At 36.2% G+C, this 22,800-nt stretch overlaps 1 protein-coding gene across 5 annotated transcripts in view; it reads right to left on the reverse strand.

The window, feature by feature from the left end:
- Window positions 1-22,800, reverse strand: part of RPS6KA3 (ribosomal protein S6 kinase A3) — a 74,281-nt gene that overhangs the window by 28,975 nt on the left and 22,506 nt on the right. For all 5 annotated transcript variants that reach the window (XM_030234361.2, XM_050970876.1, XM_030234360.2 and 2 more), the window contains 5 exons: window positions 11,626-11,742; window positions 9,470-9,551; window positions 5,642-5,722; window positions 4,545-4,624; window positions 1,998-2,104 (listed from right to left, as the gene is read on the reverse strand). In XM_030234361.2, the coding sequence (XP_030090221.2) occupies window positions 1,998-2,104; window positions 4,545-4,624; window positions 5,642-5,722; window positions 9,470-9,551; window positions 11,626-11,742 (467 nt within the window). The remainder of the gene's footprint in view (window positions 1-1,997; window positions 2,105-4,544; window positions 4,625-5,641; window positions 5,723-9,469; window positions 9,552-11,625; window positions 11,743-22,800) is intronic.

A 22,800-nucleotide genomic window follows, 5' to 3' on the forward strand; every position in this document is an offset into this window, starting at 1 on the left:
CTGGATGTAATTCCATTCACCACCACTCTCTGAGCCTAGTCAATAAATCAGTCTTTTACCCAGTGAAGAGTGCACCCATCCACACCATGGGAAGCCAGTTTCTCCAGGAGAATGCTGTGGGAAATGGTGTCAAAGGCATAAAATCACAGAAGAGAAGGGGCTAACGTGTATGTCTCAAACACTGAAAGCCATTTGGCTCTGGGGCCAACCACAGATTGTTGCTAATAATAGATAAGGATTGCCTGTAATGAGCAAGGATTGCTGGTAATAACACACTGTGAGAAAGAACAAGATGTGCCCAGAGAAAAGGCCATGCAGAGATAGGGCAGCACTTTTCCGGGACAAACATCCTTGTTCTAATTCCTGAAGATAAGCACAACCCAGTACAGCACAAGTGCAGGAATGAGGCTGAGAAGCAGGCATGGACTACAGGGGAAGAAAAGACCACCTAATATTCCGAAAGACCCCCAAACCATTTTCCAGAAAGGTCTGAAAGAACAGACTGTGCCTAACAATTCGTATAGAAAACAAGAAACTCACCTTCATGGCAGGGAAACCTATCTATAAAAACATCTCCCTAACAAGCACAGATGACAGCCCCCAGACCCCAGATGTCCCAACTGTTGGACTGACACTGTAGCCAAGACTGGTGATTTCTTTTTCTCTCTTCCTCTCTCTCCCTCTTTAATTCACCTTTTCTCTCTTCCTTTTCATCTTACCTAAATCCCTTTACCTAAACCCCACTGCATGTGCTTTTATTGTAGGTCAGGGACTAAAATGCCAATTTCCATGCCAGGTATATAATTTACTAATAAAACCTTGTGATTTTTTTCAGACCCTTTGACTTCTGTTGTTCCTTTTCACCACAGGCCTTTACAAATCTTGGGCAGTCCTTTCCCCTTAAGGGTTGGATGTCACAAAAGCCTTTACTAAACTCTAGGTAGACAATATCCAGAGCCTTTCCTTCATACACTAAGCAGGTCACCTCATCATAGAAGATGATCAGATTGGTCAAGCAGGACCTGCCTTGCATAAACCCAGGCTGGCCTGGCCTGAACCCCTGGCTGTCCTGTATATGTTACACGATGACATTTAAGATGATGACTCCATGATCTTCCCTGACAACGAGGTCAGGCTGAGAGCCTGGCTTCTCCTTCCAACCCTTCTTATAGCTGGGTGTCACATTTGCCAACTTCCAGTGACCTGGGACCTCCACAGTTGACCTGGACTTCTGATAAATGATTGAAAGTGGCTTGATGAGTTCTTCTACCAGCTCCCTCAGAACTCTTGGGTGAATCCTATCCGGTCCCATGGACTTTTGGGGTTCTAAGTTGCCTAGCAGTCTGCTGGCCATTTCCTCCTAGATTATGGGGGCTTCATTCTGCTCCCAATCTGTCTTCCAGCTCAGAGGCCTGGGTACCTTGACAACAACTGGTATTGTTATTAAAGACTGAGGCAAGAAAGACATCAAGTACCTCAGCCTTTTCTTCATCCTTTGTCACTATGTTTCCCCTCACAACCAACAAAGGATGGAGATTTTCCTTGGTCCTCCTTTTGCTGCTGATTTGTACAAATATTTTTTTTGTTGTCTTCTGCTTGTGGGATTTCTAACATATTGATATTCCTTTTATCCTTGCTGCTGAAAGGACCTCTATCCCTTAACTCTACCTCTATGGCAGACCAAAGGACCTTGGAGGAACACAGTCCCTCAAAGAGTGGTGTGCCATCCAAAGGCTTACCTCTGGCTTTGCCCTCATTCCCCTTCCAACAGAGTTTAAAATTCCCTCAACAAGCCCCTTTAAGTCTTAAGCTAAGATCCTTTTTCCTCTTTGAGACAGGTGAAATCCAACCTTTTAAATGAAAATAAAACTCCCCCACCTCCCTCTGTTCAATTTATACAGTAAATTACTGAAATTTAACAGTTGGGAATAAGTGCAGAGGAAGAAGTGCTGTAGCAATGAAGTTAATACACTGCATTTCTCACAGGGGAGCCTTACTTTTCTGGTTTTAGGTCCCGGTATATTATTCCAAGACTATGTAGATGGTCTAAAGCAAGTGCTAATTCTGCCAGATAAAATTTAACGTCGTCTTCTGTGAACATCACCTGAAAAAGTAGCACAATGTATTTCACATGTGAAATCTGTAAAGGTTACACCAGCACAAGCTAAACAACAACAGCGATGTTTCAGAAGGGTTTCTTATAATACCTGAATTCATTGCTACACAAAACACTACAAAATTCAAATTTCTTAGTTATACAAAAACTAGAATTTTATAACCCACACTATTTAATACTTGAAATACTTAGACATACTTGAAAATGAACTTTAAAGGCAATATATTCTTCTTTCTGCAAATTGAGAGATTATCTGTTTCTGATTGTTCAAGAAAACAGACGGACACATTGTAGTGAAACTGAAATACTTTGGAAGCACTTAAACAATGTGAATACCTCTTGGTTGGATGGGATCATTTCATTTACAGGCAACAAATGGACCAAAGAAGTCCAAATGCCTGAATTACATCCACAAAATAAGAGAGAAATAAAGTATGTGTATCTTGATTTTGGAAGGACTGCCCCTAGGTACTTTGAGAAAGAAGTTACAGCAATGTTTGTAAAAGCCCCTAGGTACAGTCTGAGATGTAACTGCAGAAAGGCAGATGAAGGAGTAAACTAACAGGAATTAACAAGGAGTAAAGTGAACAGCCTGCATAAGAGCACAGGGAGGATCCCAGGTAGCAATCCCACTTTTTGGAACTGGAAAATAAACTATTCTCTGTTTATGTTAATTGAAATAAACATATTGTCCCAATATATCAACTGTTGTGATTTCTGACAGAATACATTACAAGTCAAATCTTCTGAGACAGCAGAAAAAGATAAAAATAAAACCAGATCCTGCATGATTTGATTCTATTTCAGTTACTACTCAGATATTTTACTTACTTTGTTTTTATAATCTAAGACTAATACCTTAAGATAAAGCATATTGACCCAGAAAAAAGAATAGCAATTCTTTTTTATGCAAAAGTGTAAAAATTTATTTCAGCAAAGCTGAAGATTATTTTAAACAAGAGTTAAGAATGGAGAATATGTCTTCCCTTTAGTAGTTTCATGAGAGAAAGCAATACTAAAGCTTGTACAATAGGTTGTTGCTGACGTTACTTCTACAGATGAGCCAATATTTAGGGCAGACATTTTCAAGAAAGGAAATCTGTATAAGAAACATTTAAAAGCTCAAATAATAAAAGATCCTATGAGGAGGATAATACACCCCCACCATGTTATTTAAAACCATTGCATGGGACTCACCTTTCCTAACCTTAAACATCTGCAGTGTAGACATCTAGCTTGGAATTAATCACCTTTCCCTTTGTAGTCAATAGGAAAAAAGCAACAACTTTCAGTTCATCTGATCTATTTCAGAATCACATGGTGTGGTATGAGGATGACATTAATACCATCCAGCATGCCCATTTCACTCATCAGTTTTGAACTCTGCTTAGATTGATATTCATAGTCATGAACTCTGCTTAGATGAATATTTTTCATCTAACCACATTAAATTTTATAAAATGTGAGTGGTTCAGGATGAAAAAGTCAGGAAACAGGAAGCCAATATACATTCTTTTTTGGGAATCAAGAATGAACTACAAACTTTAAGAGTATCTAAATTTTAGAGCACGAATAACCTATTAGTTACCTGTGGCAAAACAAATGACAAAGGGCAACTTGAAACAGATGGCATGATCAAAAAAAAAAGAAATAATTTATGTGCATAGAAGTAAGGGTACATCTATATACAAAATAAATTCCATTCTACTCTATTCTTAATAACAGTAAGTGGTATTGCACTTACTGCAGTAGTAACCCAGCTGCCCCTGATACTGTTGTGGCAAAGGAAAATGGAAAGCAGCTACAACTGCAAGTCCAGGCTACCAGAGACTTAAAAATATGGTGATATATTAGATGTTAACATTTATTTTAGGAATTATAATCAAATTAAATTGAGGTAACGAAACCCTTTGAAGTTATTTCCTATATCTACACAGACACGTTACCATCATGACAGAGGCAAAACATTCACTTATTGAAAATTACTAAAATAAGTGGTATACAATTCTCACTTTTTGAATATTCATACATAATGCAATTTTGCATTCATGGGTAAAAAAGACAGTATCTTATCTGCCCCTGAATTCTGGATATTAAAACCAGCCATAAATTTACTTCATAAAAATCCAAATTCTGAGTCTTATATTTAAACATGGTAACAAATGAGAAGATTTTGCCAGGTATAAAAAGCAGCACAGAAAGACTGCTTGTCTAAGACTTTTTTCAGAAATAATGTAAATTGCCATCAGCCCTTCTATGAATTGACTCTGCAAAGAAACCCAACCAAACAAAAAATGTACCTGGTTAAAAACAGGTCAAAATTTTATTAAATGAAAATGGAATTTAAAATAAATGTAAATTCTCCCAGTACAAACAATTTATAGTCAAATTCTATCAACAGACAGTTTTTCAAATTTAAAAAGCGTACCTCTTTGGATAAACGTGTAAACAAGTCTCCTCCCCTGAGAAAATCCAAAATAAGATACAGCTTCCCTTCTGTTTGAAAAGCTGAAAGGATCAATAAAAAAATTTAAATATCACCTAACTTTGTCCATGATTAGGAAAATAACATACCAAATAATTCACCCTTATTTTCATTATTAAAATTAATTTCTTTTTTGCCTTTTGAGAAAATGTATTGAAATTAATTAGGTAACTGATCATCTACAAAGGACCAAGTAATTCCCACGCAATATGAAAGTAAAGCAAATCACCAATAAAGTTCCTTAAAAAATAAACTTAGGTTAACCAGCATTTTCTTTCAGATTTTAAAGCGGAATTTAAAAGGGCAAACTAGTAACTAATGAACCTTTTAAAATCTAAAAATCTAAAATCTAAATGTCCCAGCTAAACAGGACATTTAATATAGTCTGCAAAAGAATGGCAAATAAAATAGTGAAAGGTACATAATTTAAGCCACTTTAAAAAATGTGAGAGAGACATTAAGCCACTTTAAAAAGTGAGAGAGAGTGAGGTTTAACTAGAGGAAAAAACAAACACTTAAAGAAAAATATGAACCGAAAAAACCCCAAACCAAAACAAACCAGAAACTCCCCTTTTTTCCACATGTTAAAAGTACTGATATCTTCCCCTCTTATACATAAGTATCATGCTATAGCTGCTCACACTATTAAAATTAAAAGGCTAATTTCCACCAATTTCAATGCAAGTGGAATTAATGCCATTGCATACATTCTTCTATAGAATAAACAAAGCAACTGTAAGAAATAAGTTAAAAAACGTATGTCATACAAAAGATTAGAGGTTTTGGAAAATAATGGCTAGTTATTAATAGATAACTGCTTTTAATAGCACAAAGGGCTACAGAGTCTCAGTCTTAGAAAGATTTAACACTGCTTGAAGTCAATCATGTGCTTCTTTTGCATGAGAATTATTACAGAGCAAGTCTGCACAATTGGGACTTAACACCTTAAAGTTCTATGATTTTCTGAACCACAGAGCAAATATTAAAAGCCAACTTGACAAACACACTATGCTATAAGAATGAATTTTTCTGCAACTCACCATAATGTAACTTGACAATAAAAGGATGGTTAACTTCCACTAGGATATCACGTTCCATTTTTGTCCGAACCCGATCTCGAACTACAACAGAACATAAGCATGCAAGATTAAAAAAAAAAAAATTACATTATCACTCAGTATTTCTCATATGTTTCCTGATGTACTTCCCATTGTAGAATATTATATTTGTCTGCAGGTCACTATACTGTACACAGCTGAGAACTGAGAAAATTTATTCCACTTTTTTTTTCTGATAAATATCTTTATGCATTTTGATTTACTTCAGTTTTTGCTATTGACAAAACCTAACACTAGGCAAATAAATTTAACAAAAGCACATGAGAAAACACAGCCACCCTTCAGTCTGCTCTATACTTAGTAAACCTTTCAAACATCTCAGCAAAACTGCCACAGCTATGTATAGAAAACATTTTACTATTTTTTTTACTAGAAAACATTTTACTATTTTTTTACTAGAAAAGCATAGAGAATTAAAGTTGTAGCAAAACAAACAGCATAAGTATAATCATACTATCATAAAGATGTTTACATTGGTTTAACTCATTAAATAACTCACACTAGTAAATTATCAAGTCCTTTACAATTTGGAAGGGATTTTTTTTTCATTTCCTTTATAATGAACTTAAGAGAAATGCCATTGATTCAATGTAGTGTATACTTCAGATTATATTTTTGATTTTAAGGACATTTACTGAGACTAAATGTACATGGAGAAATATATCAGACATTAGAAGCAGTTGTTGCTCAAGCTGCCTGTGGTGTCTACCCATGGTGGCTCTGAACAGGACATGTAAGTGTTCCTATGCCACCAGAGATTAAACCCAAATGAGTATCACAGGCCAGCAATGCAGGAATACAGGCAGGGCAGTCAGCTGAGCACAGCACCTGCTTCAGCTGTTCTCCACAACTTTCCTGCCAGCTCCAGTCAGGGCTTGGTTCCCATCTGAACCAAGCCCTGACTGAATCAGGCTCTGAATCAGCCAGGACACAGACAATATTCAGTACTTTACACAGTGGAGAACTATCAAAGTTTGCTTTCAGTGGTTTAAGATGTTGCATTTTTCTCTTTCCCTCTACTCTAATTTTGTTACTGCTCCTTTCACAAATGTATCTTCCTGAAGGAAGCACCCCAGAGCAATGAAGTCCCGTCCAAAGTTTAAGCTGACAGCATTCCTTGTACAGTAAACAAGCCAGAGCTCTCCGATGTTAGAACATAAGGCAGAAGAGAAAAAGAACAAGAAGCAAAATGGTGTTAAGGCATTTATCTATATCTTCCCAGAAACAAGCACCTTACAGATACTTATGAAAAAGTTATATAGATATGTTTTCATGAATGAACACAGTCATGAAGTTTCCATCTGCCTGCAGAACACATCCCTAAAAATGGAAGCTTATGAAATAAGTGCTCAAGTACAAAGCAAACATCACATTTGAATGCTGACCTTTGCATCTAAAGCCATTAAAATGTCACAAGATAGTTAGTTGTGCAGTTTAACTGTTTCAGCAGCTCATCTGAATTACAAGATTGAAATTCAGAATATTCTTTTTTTTTTTAGGCAGGTTCAGGTGAGAAAAAAATTTAAAAGACTTTCAAGTGCCTGCAGCTATGCAGCAGTTACATGGAAAGTATGGACTTAAAGCTCCAAGCAAAAGAAGTGTAAAGAACTGAGCTCATTTCAGATAATGGGATAAGCCATTATTTTACTTGATATCTGATTTTTGTTTGACTGTTATTTCCACATGGGTTCCACTGGAAGCACTGATTTTTCTTAATATATTTGATTCCAGACACTCTAGATATGTTTTGGCTCTGTTTCTCTCTCTGTATCATAAAGGGGCACTGAAAGATAACACCTTCTGTCAGAGTATATTAATAAACTAGACTCTGCAGTAAACAAAAATATATGTATATATTCTTGCATTTGCTCTAAACATTAGAAAGTTGGACTGTGTTCTGGCTAATACAGCTGCATTCCTATGAAAATATTTTCTCTAATTTTGATTTGTGGATCAGGTACACTGCCTTCAAGTGTGGTCTTTTTATCTTTAATTATAGAGCACAAAAATAACTTTATGAAATAGATTTGAAAGTGCTAAAAAACACAGACAAATCAACTAATATACTGTATTTTTAAAAAATATAGTATTACTAATATCAAACAAGTTGGAAAATAGAATTAATTTCAGTTAATTTCATATTAAAGTTTTAACAGTAATGTTAATTTGCTTACAACTCTGCTCTTCCTAAAACATGAATCACAAACAAGCAACGCATGAAAAACATCTGATAATCCAGATACCAAGTGTTGAGGACTTTGGCATCCTCTTGATATCGTCACCTTTCGGCTCAAGCCTTTCATATCCTTGAATTCTTAGTGCCTCAGAAGGTCTCCTTTCCCAATTAATTCCCAAGTCATGCTCTCAATTTCAGTATATATCAGTGTCTCTCATCTGTAGGCAAAACTAGAACCACAGCCTGGACTGTAATTTTTACATGAGGTTAAACTGCAATCAAAAGGTGATGAAGAGAAGCCCTCAAGCATCTTAAAAAAGCAACTGCTGAGTGACCTTTGACCAGTTCTGAGCTATTAACAGGCTGGGGAATGAAAGGCTGTTGAGGATATTAATGTACCTTAAATGAGGGAATTCAAATTCAGAAAAATAGGAAGTAAATAATGAGAACGACACATGCCACAAAACACAAAGGAATCAAAATATAGGAAACTGTTCAAATACACAGCCCTCTCTAAGTGTAAGAACTGTGACATTCAGCACTAGATCTTAAGTGAAAAAATTGACACATTTTAGCAGAAATTCATAAACCAATGTTTTTGTTCCCTCCATCATTCTATAAATATTTGACGGTAAAAGGATTAAAACTGAAATTAAAACATTAAAACTGAAATTCAATATAATAATCGATAACATCGGTAAAGCACTCCAGGCTGTTGGAGCCATCCCAAAATTATCATTTCAGTTTCAGTACAGTCATAAATTAGAAGAACTTCACATAGAAAAAACTATAAACCAATGACATCAAAGAACAAGCATACAATCTGGTCAAGGCATTAGTGCAAAAGATGACTTTCATTTTGATCTATGGTAAAAAATACCTTATTTCTTTTTTTCTTACAGAATTCTCCGAGACAGAATTGAGATTGTTCAGGCTTAGACTTATTTTTGCTACTGATAGCATTCAAGATCAAAATCATCGAAGAAATAGATCAATTCACAATTAGTTTTTGCTCAAGTAACTTAGATTATTAACTTAAGATTTTATAAAATACATTCTACATCAAGATCACATGCCAAGAGTTTGGCCAAGTGTACTGGATACATCTGTTTTAAAAGAAAAGACTAAATCAGGTGCTTAAGAACTAGAATACAACAGCCAATATAAAGTGCTTTTAAGTACCATGACCTAATTATAAACTGAGCAAAAGGCATTAACTGTATCCTCGGTGACACACAGCAAAGGAAAAATGAAAGGATATTAAGTTTCAAATAACAGCTCAGAAGCAAGTCAGGTGGCAGATGTAACACAACCACTCCATTAACCCACCATCGCCTAAGGAAAGCGGCATGGGAAGGAGCCTGCTGTCCTTTCTAACTACCAACACAGTATTGTTAATCCTTAATCCTTCCAGGTTTACAAGACAAAGCAAGGTATTCTCCTATTTCCTGTTTCAGAGAAGAAAGCTGTAAAACACAATCTGTAGAGCAGCAGCTGACTAAAGATTAGGTTTTGGTACAATGTCCCCGAGTTACCTTTTTTATTTCTCTTCCCTTGTTCTAAACAATGCTTACCTTTCAAGGTGGCCTTTTTCAATACCTTCATTGCATAAAGCTGTCTTGCATCTGATCCTGAGATTTTTTTGACAAGGAAGACCTGCATTAAAAATTAAAAAAAATTCTTAAAAGAAAATAAAAGCAAGTCAGATTAATGTATTTTGCTATGAAATTCAAGTAGTCGCTATGATTTCAATGAAACTCTATTTGACAGTTTTAGATTCTGCAAAGCCAAACCTCCTTTCATAATCTAAAAAGTTCATTCAGAAGATATTCTGACAAATTAATTTTAGTCTAATTTAAGTAATTTCAGTAAGTAAAAAAAAAAAAAAAATGGACTCTCTCAGAAGTTCTTCCAAATTTGACACACAAAAATCAACTTTTAAAAATTAATCTCTAGTTTTATCTTATTGAAATTTATAGGATGACACAGGAAATGCGCTAATAAAATAATTCTCAGATATGACCATAAATATGTGAACAAAATTTGATCCAGAAGTCTATATAAATCAATGTATAAATAAATTAAAAAATATCCTAGTCTTGCATGTACCAATAAAGAACACCCAGCCTCAATTAAAGGGTGTTTCATTTCCTTCTTCAATATCATGGGATTTCTTGACTGGTATTGTTTTAAATACCCTTAAAACAAAATTAATTCCAGTTGAGAAAAATTTTACATTTAGGAATGAAAAAAAAACCCTACCAAAACCAACTGTCACAGGTTTTCTGGCTATGGACATATATAGAGACATGCTGTGGTACATGAGGAAGTTAAACACATCATGTGAAACTAGTTTGATGTCTGGTTTTGTGCCCAATTCTCATGTATGTTAACATTCCCTGCATTACCCAGAGACTACCAAATCATCATCAAGAGACCTTGAAAAGCATGCAAATTTACTTTTTTAAACTAAATGGGAAACAGTGACAGCTTCACAAATCATTAGAACAAAATGATTAATGGATTTTTTTTAAAAAAGTAATGATTTTTGCATAAATGCTAAGACAACTGAGAACAAGACTGGCATTTTTGCAGAAAATTGAGTCACCTAGACAGTTTATTATTTTTGCTTTTTTAAAACTCACATTCCCCCCTCTCCCTCCCATTAAATTACTGAATTTAGTATTATCAATAAAAGTGATTGCTGAAATGACAATTTATTAGCTTACTTTTCCTTGCCCTTGAATGATTTATTTCTCATGATCTGAAGATTTCCAAATAAAACTTGGTTATGGTTCTGGATTAAATCAAACCTTTGAATCAGGTTTTTCAGTGAATTCTTACTAGTATGAGTACAAAATTTTATAGTTTCTAAGCATCTAGATTTCCAAACTTAACTGGAACAATAATGTGACTAACAGTAACTCACTACCACCAAAAGAGAATTGGACCTATTTTTCCAATTTCCCACCACATCTAAGGTGGTTTTTTTCATGCTAGAGCTTAACATCACATTCAGAATTGCAATTAAGGATGAAAATGGATGTAAAGGCTTCCCTATCTTGCCTTACATATTCCATTCAGTCTTGCCATGTGAACTTTAAGTTTTGCTTTCAAGGTGGATTTGGACGGCTAAAAGTATAAAAAAATGTATGCCTAAGTGCCTCAGTACTCATGAAATGCTAGAAACATTGAGTCTTTAACAGATGTTCAGATAAATATCAAGGTACATTGCCTTAACCAAATTACAACAGATAATGAACATGACTGGGGTATATCACATTTACTTCAGTAGCCATTATTGCCTACAATTTGTTCATTACAACTGCAACATGCTACAAAAACCAACTTCTGTACTGATGATGTCTTACAGTTAAGAAAGCAACAAGGAATACTTATCAAAAAATCATTTCAACCCTCACCCCCTGAAATAGAGAAGAGCAGTTAGAGAAGAATGGCGTTCCATTTTAACAGTAAATACCCAATTATTTCATATCAAGCCATTTTTTTCTACTGAACTTTGAAATCCACATATCGTGCTAACATGAAAAAAAATTACTGCTTTAAAAAGATCTGCCACAATTACAGCGCCTAGTTACGACTAATTTAGAAAGCAGTTTTCACTTGCAGCATTGCCTTAATGCAAAACTGTGACTGTCTGAATATTTCACAACCAATATTTAATGCTATATTCCTGAATAATTGGCTCCACAAGAGTTCAATTACCAACCTTTCCAAAGGATCCTTGTCCTAGTACTTTCAGAAGTTCAAACTGTGAAGGGTCTGCTTTTTCGTGTCCTTCCTTTACATGGTGAGTTATTGCAATTTCTTTGATACTTCCTTCTTCCTGGCAGAGGAAAACAGAGGAATAAATTTAGATTAATGGTTTACAAATATTTACAAATTCACAATATGTCGGAAAATACCAGAGTCACTGAACCCAACCAACTAGACGATGTCAAATATAGGGAAAAAACCACTTAGCAATGCTATTGGCATAACTAAGACAGAGAGCACTACTTCAGTAACAACGTAGCTTGAACTTTTAGAGACACACTGGGATCCAGACAATAACAGAGTTGACAGAAGTTAGCAATTCCGAAGATTTTCCTCTTAGGCCCATATTATTGGGTTCATATTTCTGTTCCAGAGTCACAACCAATTAATGGAAACCAATCTTCTTGAGAATTTAGTAATCTTAGAACACATCTAGAGTGTATCAAATGGACCAGATGTCTTTGGAAAGCCCTCCTTTTTACCACTTGAATGAGGACCACCATACTGCAGCAATGCCAAGGCTCACCTTTTAAGACAGTGTGAGACTCAACACACTTCCACACAAAGCAACACTCTCCACCCCCACTTCAGCAGCAGACTCCACCTGCCACTGATAAAATTCTGTTGAAGAAAGTATTCTGCCTTTCTTTTCAAGGACAGTCTATCCTATAAAAGCTGCCCAGTCCTTATCCTTTCCCCTTCTGTGAGAAAATGGTCACCAGAAAGTTCTAAGCAGCAGGGAATCTTATCTTCTGGTGCTCTGCACTTAAAAATTCAGTGTTTTCTGCACTGAATTTGAAAATCCCTGAAAAGTGACACTCCCTGCCACACAAGGAAAGAATTTCAGATCTTATAATCATCAAGTAAGTAAAAAAACCTGCATTCTTGTTAATGTCATCTGAAGATCTATCTAGGCATTATGTGCAATCCAAGCTACTGTAAGTTAATGCACAACTGACAGTTAGTTAACATACAGAAAGCAATATATTATCTACAGTTTTAACTTCTTGTTCATTCTCTTTCAATTTCTTCTACGGGTTATAGCAAATAAAATAATTCTGAGAATACTTTCCATCTATTTATTGAGGAACTCAGACCCATTTCATAGAATTGTAGACTGGCTGGCATTGAAAGGGATGGCTAGAGATAATCCTGTCTAACCTAATACCCTCTGCTCAAGCAGGGCCACCCAGAGCCAGGACCTGAATATCTCCATGGATGGTGACAACCTCCCTGTGCAGCATGTTCCAGGGCTCAGCCAGCCTCACAGTGAAAAAGTGTTTCCTGATATTCAGACAGAAACTCCTGTATTTCCCCTTTTGCCCATTGCCTCTGGTCCTGCCACTGGGCAGCACTGAAAAAAAGCTCTTTGCACCCTCCCTTCAGGCCGGTTGAACATCATTTCACCATTCTGAATCCATGCTGAATAAGCCCAGCTACCCTTCTGCACTCCATGTATACAGGAATGCTCTGTTTCTCCACGATTTCTCTGGGGATTAAAGCCTGGGTGACCAAACTGTAGTTCCCTGGATCCTCCTTCTTTTTGAAGGCAGGAGTTGACATTCACTTTCCTTCAGTCCTGTCACCTCTCCCAGTCATCGTGGTAATTAGAAAATAATCAACAGTGGCCTCACAATGACAGCTGCCAGGTCCCTCAGCACTCAGGCGCATTCCATCAGGGCCCAGAGACTTGGATACACTCTGCTTGCTAAAGTATTCTCTAACCTACCCAGTGGCAGGACGTGAGGGAATGGCCTGAAGTTGTGTCAGAGAAGGTTTAGGTTGAATATTAGGAAAAGGTTCTTCATTCACAGGGTGGTTGGGAACTGGAACAGGTCCCCAGGGAAAAGGTCACAGCACCAAGTCTGACAGAATTCAAGAAGCATTTGGACAGAGCTCTTGGGCACATGGTGTGACTTGGTGATGGTGCTGTGCAAGACAAGGAGCTGGACCTCCATGATCTCGATGAATCTCTTCCACCACAGGATATTCTATGATTTTCCTCTAAGACTATGCCTTCCTTGTCTAGTCTTTTCCTTCATCTATATGCACCAAAATGTGCACTAATTAGTTATAGTGATAGGTTAGTAGAGGCCAACTTCTAAAACTGTGTTTCTGAAGCACTAATTTGTAAGCTTTTCAAGCATTCTGCAAAATTTATGTGCATGAATTAGTGCTGAAAGTACCCTTTTGCATCTGATCATTTCAGTATTGTATAAAAATGCAAAGCAACTGTCCACCTAGGTCAGCATATTCCAACATATGCTTCTCCCAGACAGACAATTCTTCTTCAAAAGATTCTTTTTTTCAAAAGATTACAAAGCTGGAAACAAGCTGCACATAAGAAATCCTGAGTGTGTGATAGTCTGTATATATTAAACTCCAGCATGTGATTTGGAATAATGCACAGAACATGCTGGCAACTTTTAAAATCAGTGAGTGAAAAATACTTTAATGTGGAAACTTTAGTTTTAGAAGACCCACAACAAATCCAAGATGTCCTCTAAGTTTAGGTGCCCATTTCCATTTTAAGACAGCAGAAATTTTGCATGTGTATGCATACAGGCATGCTGAGTACTCCACCTAAGAACCTGAACTTCTCTGTCTTTTCAGGAGAAAATGCTACCATTATTGATTATCTGCTGAATCTTTACAGTCTGAAATAAATACTGTTTCCTTTTACTTGTCAAAGGAATAAATTGCTGGTAGACATTTTTGGTTTTCTATTTTAAATTATTATGTGATCAGTTGGATTACACACTACTTAAACTTCTGACTGAATCTTAGAGAATCCCAAGGGAGGAACAGAATAGCTCAGCAAAACAGACTGCCACACACACATTACTTCAGACACTTTGATCCATTTCTGCTTTACAGTTTCATCTATTTGCTCCCTGGCAATCTTGGGAAAGTCAAGAACATGTGAAACACAACGTACTCAAATCTATTTATTTACTGCCTTCAGGGACACAAAGCAATCAGGTGGACATAAGAAGGACATGGAACCGTAGGAGCAAATCCAGAGGAGGGCCATGAAGTTGGTAAGATGACTGGAGCACCTCCCTATGAAGACAGGCTGAGAAAGCTGGGGCTGTTCAGCCCACAGGAGAGAAGTTTGCATGGAGACCCCAAAGCAACTTTCCAGTATCTGAAGGGGACTACAGGGAAGCCAGAGGGGGATCCTTCATCAATAACTGTAGTGACAGGACAGGGAGTAATAGGTACAAACTGAAAGAAGGGAAATTTAGGTTAGGCATTAGGAAGAAATTCTTTACTGTGAGGATGATAAGATACTGGAACAGGTTGCCCACGGAGGTTGTAGATGCCCCAACCCTGGCAGTGTTGAAAGCCAGGCTGGATAAGGCCTTGGAGCAACCTGATCTAATGGGAGGTGTCCCTGCCCAGGGCAAGTGGGCTAGGATTAGGTGACCTTCATGCTCACTTCCAACCCAAATCCTTCTATGATTGTATTTTGCTTTAAAAGCACTACAAAACTCAACAAGAACAAGAAAATATATTAACGTGCTCTCTATACACAAACAAAAACTATTATTTTTGAATGCTATGCAATTATTATGCAACCATCTTTCCAGTGGTTATTTTGAGCACCCTCTAAAAAACAAAACAAACCCCAAACCACCACTTCACATTCCTGATACCAAGAGAATATTCCCAGGAGGCTTTGCATTTTCTCAGGGCTCAGTTACTCTGCAGTCCATAAAAGGCAGACCTAATAGAACTCTGTTTTAAACTAAAAGGAACTCTAATGATATTCAACTTTAATTTGTCGGTAACTCTCATTTGGGAGCAAGATTTATGATGAGTGGTTGTTCACAAATTTGCAGATTCTCTTTCTGACATAACTGCTGAATCTTTGTTATTTTAATCTAAATAGTGCAAATGCAGTTAAAAATACAAAAGCTAAGCCTTTTATAGAAACACAAATTATAAGCAGAGGTAATCAAGCCTCACTATCTACCTGAATTAAAATACAAGTCTTATACACTATAGAAAGAGATCTCTATTCTTAACCAACTGCACTAATTACATCAAATTAGAGATGTCATCTTGCAGTAAACTGGAAGAGAAGCCAGCCGTTCCATCTGGTACTGAATTGTTTGATCATTTTTCTTGGTACTTGGCAAAAACATTTGTCCCATGTGATGAATTGAAAATAAATGAGATGCTGGAATACTTGGGTCCTCTGCTCCTGTCTTCCATTCCTTGACACCTTTTACTCAACTACAGACAGTCAGCTCCCCAGTTGCAATGGGGGGGTGTGTGTGTGTGTGTGTGTGTGTGTGTGTGTGTCTTCCTTCCAGTTACAACTATCCCCTCCTGCCTACATTTTATTTCTGTTATTTATAAGCTTGGAAAGCTCCCTTTTCTCAAGCATTATACTGCAGCAGGGTCTAAATAAAAGTCTCAAGACATGATTTCTTCTTCTAGGCACACAGTTCTCTCAAGGCCTTCTTCGCACTAGAAAGTTACACTGCCTCAGAAAGCCATTTAAAAAAAATTCCAAAACAACCATGTGTGTCAACTTTTAGGTGGTTACTATTGGCTTCCACTACAGTGAAACCAAATATGGAATACAATGAAACAGACAGAAGGTAACATTACTCAGAGTTTCTTAACAATGTAATAGTGTTAAATCAACACTGGCCTAGAAAGGAAATGAGTGACAAAGAAGTTTAGGTATGAATTTGAAATAACATATTCTAGAACAATTTCCTGTACTGATCTATTCTATTCCAGGCAGTATTTCCATATAAGTAAGCTTACAGCAATATACTTCACAATATATGCCTGTGCACAAGAACACACACATACAAAAGAACACCAAATGGACTGTATGGCACAAACAAATAAAACTGGAATGAAAAACTTTATAAAAAAAAAAAAAAAGACGAGGATTCTGCAACACCAAGGGCAGCTCATTTTTATCTTAAGTAATCAGCTACAAATTGGAATAGGAAACATGCTTTCCAGTAAAACAAAAGGACAGACACCTTCTAGGGAAGCAGTGAAAAACTATTTAATCATTATCAGATTATAAAAGTAATAGCTTAATCATGTTGCTGGGAAAAAAACTCCTAATATTTTAGGTACTTAATGAACATTAAACACTTATTTTACTTCTAGTAATTGAATTTATGTGAATTTCCTTCACCATCACTTTTTAATTCAAAAGTAAATTAACTCTGCTGCAACATAAAATATTTGTATTTGTTTGAGATCTTATTACAGGAACAACTAATAGATAATGTGTTAAAAGAAAACCAGACTTTAGACCCTAAAGGAAGTAGAAACAGAGTCTTACTAGGCATATATTTCTCAGTAGTAATGAAAAAGCCCAGAAAAGCAAGATGAGTTTACCTATACATAGACTCTTCTGCAATTTACCCTTCAGAATTCTGAATTTTCAATAGGAAACCTGAAAACTGCTCTGTGTAAAGAAGTGGCCCATGCAGAGCTGGATGGCATAAGCTCATCAGAGCAGAACAAGCTGTGTGTTATCTGCAGACCTTTCTCTGAGCAGTGTGGTCCAGGGACAGCTGAAAAGCTGGTCTAGGACTACTAAACCGGGCTCTGAACTGGTATTTAGGAGAACTACCAGTAAATCCAAAATACCATTGTGACACTCATTAGCGTTTAAACAGTAAACGTTAAAAAAAGGAAGCACTCTTAGACTACAAATTTTACATTAAAAGGACAGAGAAATAATCCACTAAAGATTAAAACAATTTTTAAAAATATATAAATGTATGCTGCAATATTGGTAAAATCATTCACAAGGAAATATTCCAAATCATCTAATTAGGCAGCACAGGATCAGATCTGTGCTCTTACTCATAGCAGGAAGTGGAAAGCCATTCAGAATAAGGAATATTAGCACATCCAAACACCACAGGAGTCTCACTGCACCTAAAATTCTCAGCCTCAGCTTCCTGAAAAAAATGCATAAGCAAAGTGAGAACTTGCATGATGACAAGTGCTTGGCAAAGAAATTTCAAAATACGGGGCAGAAATCGGAAATTCAGCAAGAATTTACCCTTAAAGAGGTGTAAGAACTAGATGTGAATTAACTTAAACACAACACCAAAGGATAAACTGCTATGTTACATATGGAACCTGTACTTAGGAAAGGTATTTCTGGAAGACAGATTTTCCCTTTTCTAGATACTGAAAATTACAGGAGTATGAGAAGAAATATTTTAAACACTTTAATCTTAATGACAGCATATTTTAGACTACAGTTGTTAAAAAAATAATTTGTTCATCAGCTTCATGATGAGGGACAAAGACTTGAGTATATACTTTTCAATATACTGAAAGTATAAATTAAAATTATGATATGCATATATTATTCCAAAGGACAAAAGCAGCAGCTATGTAAAAGATGTAAAGTTTTAATGCAAAAATAATAATGGACCAGTGCATTTATATTGCTCCTACACAGAGGTGACATTTAAGGGGTGTAAAGTCATGAAGTGACATAGAATTGGAAAGGTAAGAAAAAAAAAAAGTACAGGGAAACATTTACAGCTGAAGACATTCAAACATTAAAGTCAATAGCATGTGACTCTAAAAGTAAACTGGGCCCATCCTGAACAGAAAGACTGACTGCATAGTCTCTGCTGTCCACTTCAGTGAAATTAAACTAAATAAAAAGCTGACTGAAAGCAAGATACCCAAACACTAAGATTCCTAACAAAGACAGGCATGCACAACAAGACTGGGGGGATTGGAAGGGTCCAGGAAGATTTTATTTGATTCTTTAAGTGTGGGATTTAAGAAAAACAACAAAAAACGCATCAGGCCTAATTTTTTTGTCATACCAAGAGAAAAGATAGGTATGTGCAGTACATGCCACAAGTACCTATAGATTAAGGCTTTTTGAAAGAACAGCCTACTTATTTTTAACATGTTGAATACTTTGAAAGGATTTGCATTACTTTTTGAATTATTATGAGGCCTGTTATTGTGGAAAATAGATGTTCTTGTTTGATGATAAAAAAAAAGAGTAACAGCAGCTAAAGGCTAAAGAAAAGAAGTTATTTCTTCACCAAACCAAGTATTTGTTCCAGTTTCTACCTGGAAGAAATTTAGGAACAGATTTCTGAGAAAGTTCTCTTGATAAAAGGTTGATTAGAAAATCCCTGAAGTCATTATTGCGTGAGACATGTGATGAATAACCATCCTATCTTGAGTCCTTTGCATCAGGAATGGGATATTGAAGATAACACACATCCACATGCTGTTAACAAGAAGCGACCCACAAGAACTGAGAGCACAGCAAGGCTGGCTGCATGTTCACTTTCCCATGAAATGAGCATTACCCAGATGAAGGTGAAAATCTCCTCAGAAGTGCAGTAAATTTCAGCTGGCAAATGACTAAATACTGATCAAAAAGCTTCCCCTCTGCACTCTCATTTGCTATACAAAATATAGGAAGAAATATAGCACCAAACCTGTAACATCAGAATAAAAGGTTTAATGGTTGAAAAAAGTAAAAGGCCACATACCAATCCCTTCTGCATCTAGCAGAGATGGAAGTTATGAAATACATAAGAAAGGAACAAGGACAAACCATTAACCTCACACTCATTTTAAATAAAACCTCTGAATTTTACAACACAATTTCTGGACAGAAAGAAACCCCTGTAATATCTTTGCTTTTAGAACTGAGAAAAAACATGACTATCAGCAGGACTTTTAAATAAACTGCCATTTTCCAATAACAACACATCACTAGGACAGATGTGCTATACATACTCGAGTTCATTAAAACCCAGTGGGAGGGAAATCTGACACATGCAAAAAATCCTTGGATGGGTCCAGTAATCATAAAAGTTCTTCCCATACATCCAACATCATTGACATGCTGACCAAAATCTGTCAAAATGAGGTTAAGGCTTTGACTCAAGGTAAACATCAGATAAGAAGATTAACAAATTTTAACCTCAATAAATAATTAAAACCTTTATAATAGCTAAGCCATCTTAAGCAACTGCTGGAGAAATTAATTTAAATACTGATAATCCTGCTTCCAGCATTACCCAGGTTTCACCTTTACCTGTTAATTCTGTACTGTCTTAACAGAGTAAAGAAGGTACAAAACAGAACCATCTTTGACATACAGTTACTTACAGACATAAGTCTTAGTTATGACTTAATTTGCTCCTTAAGAACTTTTTCAGATCTTTCACTGTAAAGTGATTTTCTAGCTCGTATTCTTGTAAAGTCTTCACTGACTTTTTTTTTTTTTTACTACTTGCTTGTTCATGTTATTATGGAAGCCTCTGCATCACTGATTTATGCTGCACATAGAGCAATAACCCCCACACTTCCAGCCACAATCCTCCTGCCTCAATCTGCAGTGACCACAGCTGTGGGACCAGCCATGGGGCTGTTTAGTGGGTACTGAGAGCCCTTCCAAGAGTCACTGCCTGACAAAGCCAAGTCACTCCCCCAAACTGCAAGATTTTTTCTTAATACACCATTTAGCACTTAACTGTGCCAATATTGTGACTTTCATATTTCTTTTCAACAGACCCTATGAATACATTAAAAAATGCTGGTGGATCCCATCAGAAACTCTTTAGGGAACTATTTAATGAATTTGTTCTATTTAAAATCACATACTACTACTATTTTTTGTATCTATTTTATACAGGATAATTTACACATGAGAAATGGCCAGAATCACCATTAGGAAGGATCACAGTTCTGGAACTTCAATTTCTATAGTCAGGAATCAGAATAAGAGAAAAAATAAATAATTTTTGATAGTTTTGATCATAACAATTAAGTCAAAACCATATTGCCCATATTGGCAAACACCTCCCTCAAACATCAGCCATTTTCAAGATAAGACCTAAATGAGTGCATCAGTCAGGGTATGCTGTTGACCATACAGTTTTCAAAAAAAGCAAATCCAAATGTGCAGCAGCAAAGATACTGCTTTTATAATTTTTCACTTGCTAGTATTGATTATGCAGCAACATAGATTTTTCCATTTTCATTACAGAAGCAGCAGCTTTGCTTTCACCCCTCTCAATCTCTTTTCAGGAATGTTCTGCTTCCTTTAGACAAATGCACATTCCTGAAGCACATGTACATTTAGTACAAGCAAAGATAAGGCTGAAAGTAGAAAAATGGATTCCCCAGCAATTTACTTACCACTGCTCCAATAATGGCTAAAGGTTGCCTTTTACTACTTTGCTAGCCTTCACTGTACTGCTTACAGCTCTGCTGGACATGGCAGTGATTGGCAAAATATTTGTCCGTCACAGGCATCATGATGTTGATCCCCACAAACAAATAAACTACTTCTGAAGTACTGACTATGATATTAAACCTTGGTGCTGAAGTTACATAAAGTAGTTATGTCCTCTAAGGACAGTAAGCTTATTGGATATCAAGTGATTTTAAAAGGATGACTCAATGTTGGCACAGTTCCCCAGCTCATATACAGAACTTCCTTTTCCTCCCCTCCCTTGAGTCAGGAAGTCTCCTAGATGCATTTTTACTTTCCCAACTTGTTATGAACATAGGATGAATTCTCAGCATTATCTGCAGATATTAAACCCTCCTTCTGAGTTATACTTCTAGAAGTAATAAAGAGCAACAAACTGAAAACCAATTACTTTTACCTCTTTTACCAGAGCTTATAGAAATCTTCATTAAGGTAAAAATGGGAGTTAAAAATGTGAAGAGGGCACCAGTCTAGGTGTTTTTAAATATCTTAGACACATTTTATATACATGCATACATTCAACACTTTTTATACTCCTACCTTCAACCTTAAAAATAAAACTCACATTGCAACAAGTACTTCACAATCTCCTATTACTTTGGTAAGCAGTGTTAGTGAGCTAAATAGTGGACTAAAATACATTCCTTATAACTGTGACTAATGTTCAATTTGAGTCACTTATAGAAGTAGCCACTACTTATCTGCTCATACACAAGCAATTGTTCTAAAAAGCTGATAAAAATCCTGCTTCTGAAGTAGCAATTATTCCAATATAACAAAAAGCAAAGCAGTACCATGCATAAAATTAAGTCAAGCTGATCTAAGGATATTCTGTGTATGCTGTCTGTTTTACAGTACTGCCAAAGAAAAGCAAGAGTAGAGCAGAAGTTCTGAATGGGGACATCTGAAGTCAGAAACAGAGGATGTCACAATTATGTCTTTGCTTCTTTTTAGAAATCTACAATTTCAACCAACAGCTTATCACTTGTTGCAGACAGCATCTATTGTTTTACCTGATAGAAAATAAGATTTCTTAAAGAAAACTTTATTTGTAAATGTTTAGTTTCAGGGTCTGGGTTTTTAAAAAAATTCTTAAATTATTAAGTCTCTCAGAGAAAATAATTTGTAGAGATAACAAAGAAAAAAAATTGCATTAATGTATTTATTCCTCAGCCTCTTTCTACTCTTTTTCATTTTTGGCTTTTTCTGCAACAACTTTGAGATCTTGAAGGATACCTATGTCTGTATTTGTTTTACATAGCCAACTCACAAAATGAAGACTGCAGACCTGGTTACTGAGACAGAACTCTTCCCATTCTATTAGTTGTACAGATGAAGCCAGATAGGAGTTTGAAGAATGAATCCTGCCCAGAGAAACAAGCCAGAGGACAGGTAAGGCCCTATGGACAAATGTGGCTCACCAGGCTGGGAGTGTAATTCTGAAAATGCTTTTTTTCCTTATAATGAAAACAAAAAAGACAGGACAGGAGTAGAACACTACCCCTTCCTTTCCAAGGGAACTCTGAGCAGTAGGTTGGCAGGTAAGCTGAGGAATTCCTGTAAGCATTTTAAAAGCTCAATATCACGAAAAGCAGTTTTGCAATGCAGTTCTCTTTTGATCAAACAGCACAAAATTATCTCATGAACTGAAATGTGCTCATCAGCATTGGAAAAAAATACTCATTGGGTGGAACTTTCATTTCCCAGTAACTCTGATATAAATTTTTTTCCTACTTGGTAAGCACTAACATTTCAGAGAATTGCAATTAAAAAACTAATTAAAGTTAAAAAGACCCAAACTATTTAGAAGGAAAAATAATCCCTGAGCATACTCAGCACTAATCTATGAAAATTATGAATCCTGTT

The sequence above is a fragment of the Serinus canaria genome, chromosome 1 (genome assembly GCF_022539315.1).
Source record: "Serinus canaria isolate serCan28SL12 chromosome 1, serCan2020, whole genome shotgun sequence".
Lineage (NCBI taxonomy): Eukaryota > Metazoa > Chordata > Aves > Passeriformes > Fringillidae > Serinus > Serinus canaria.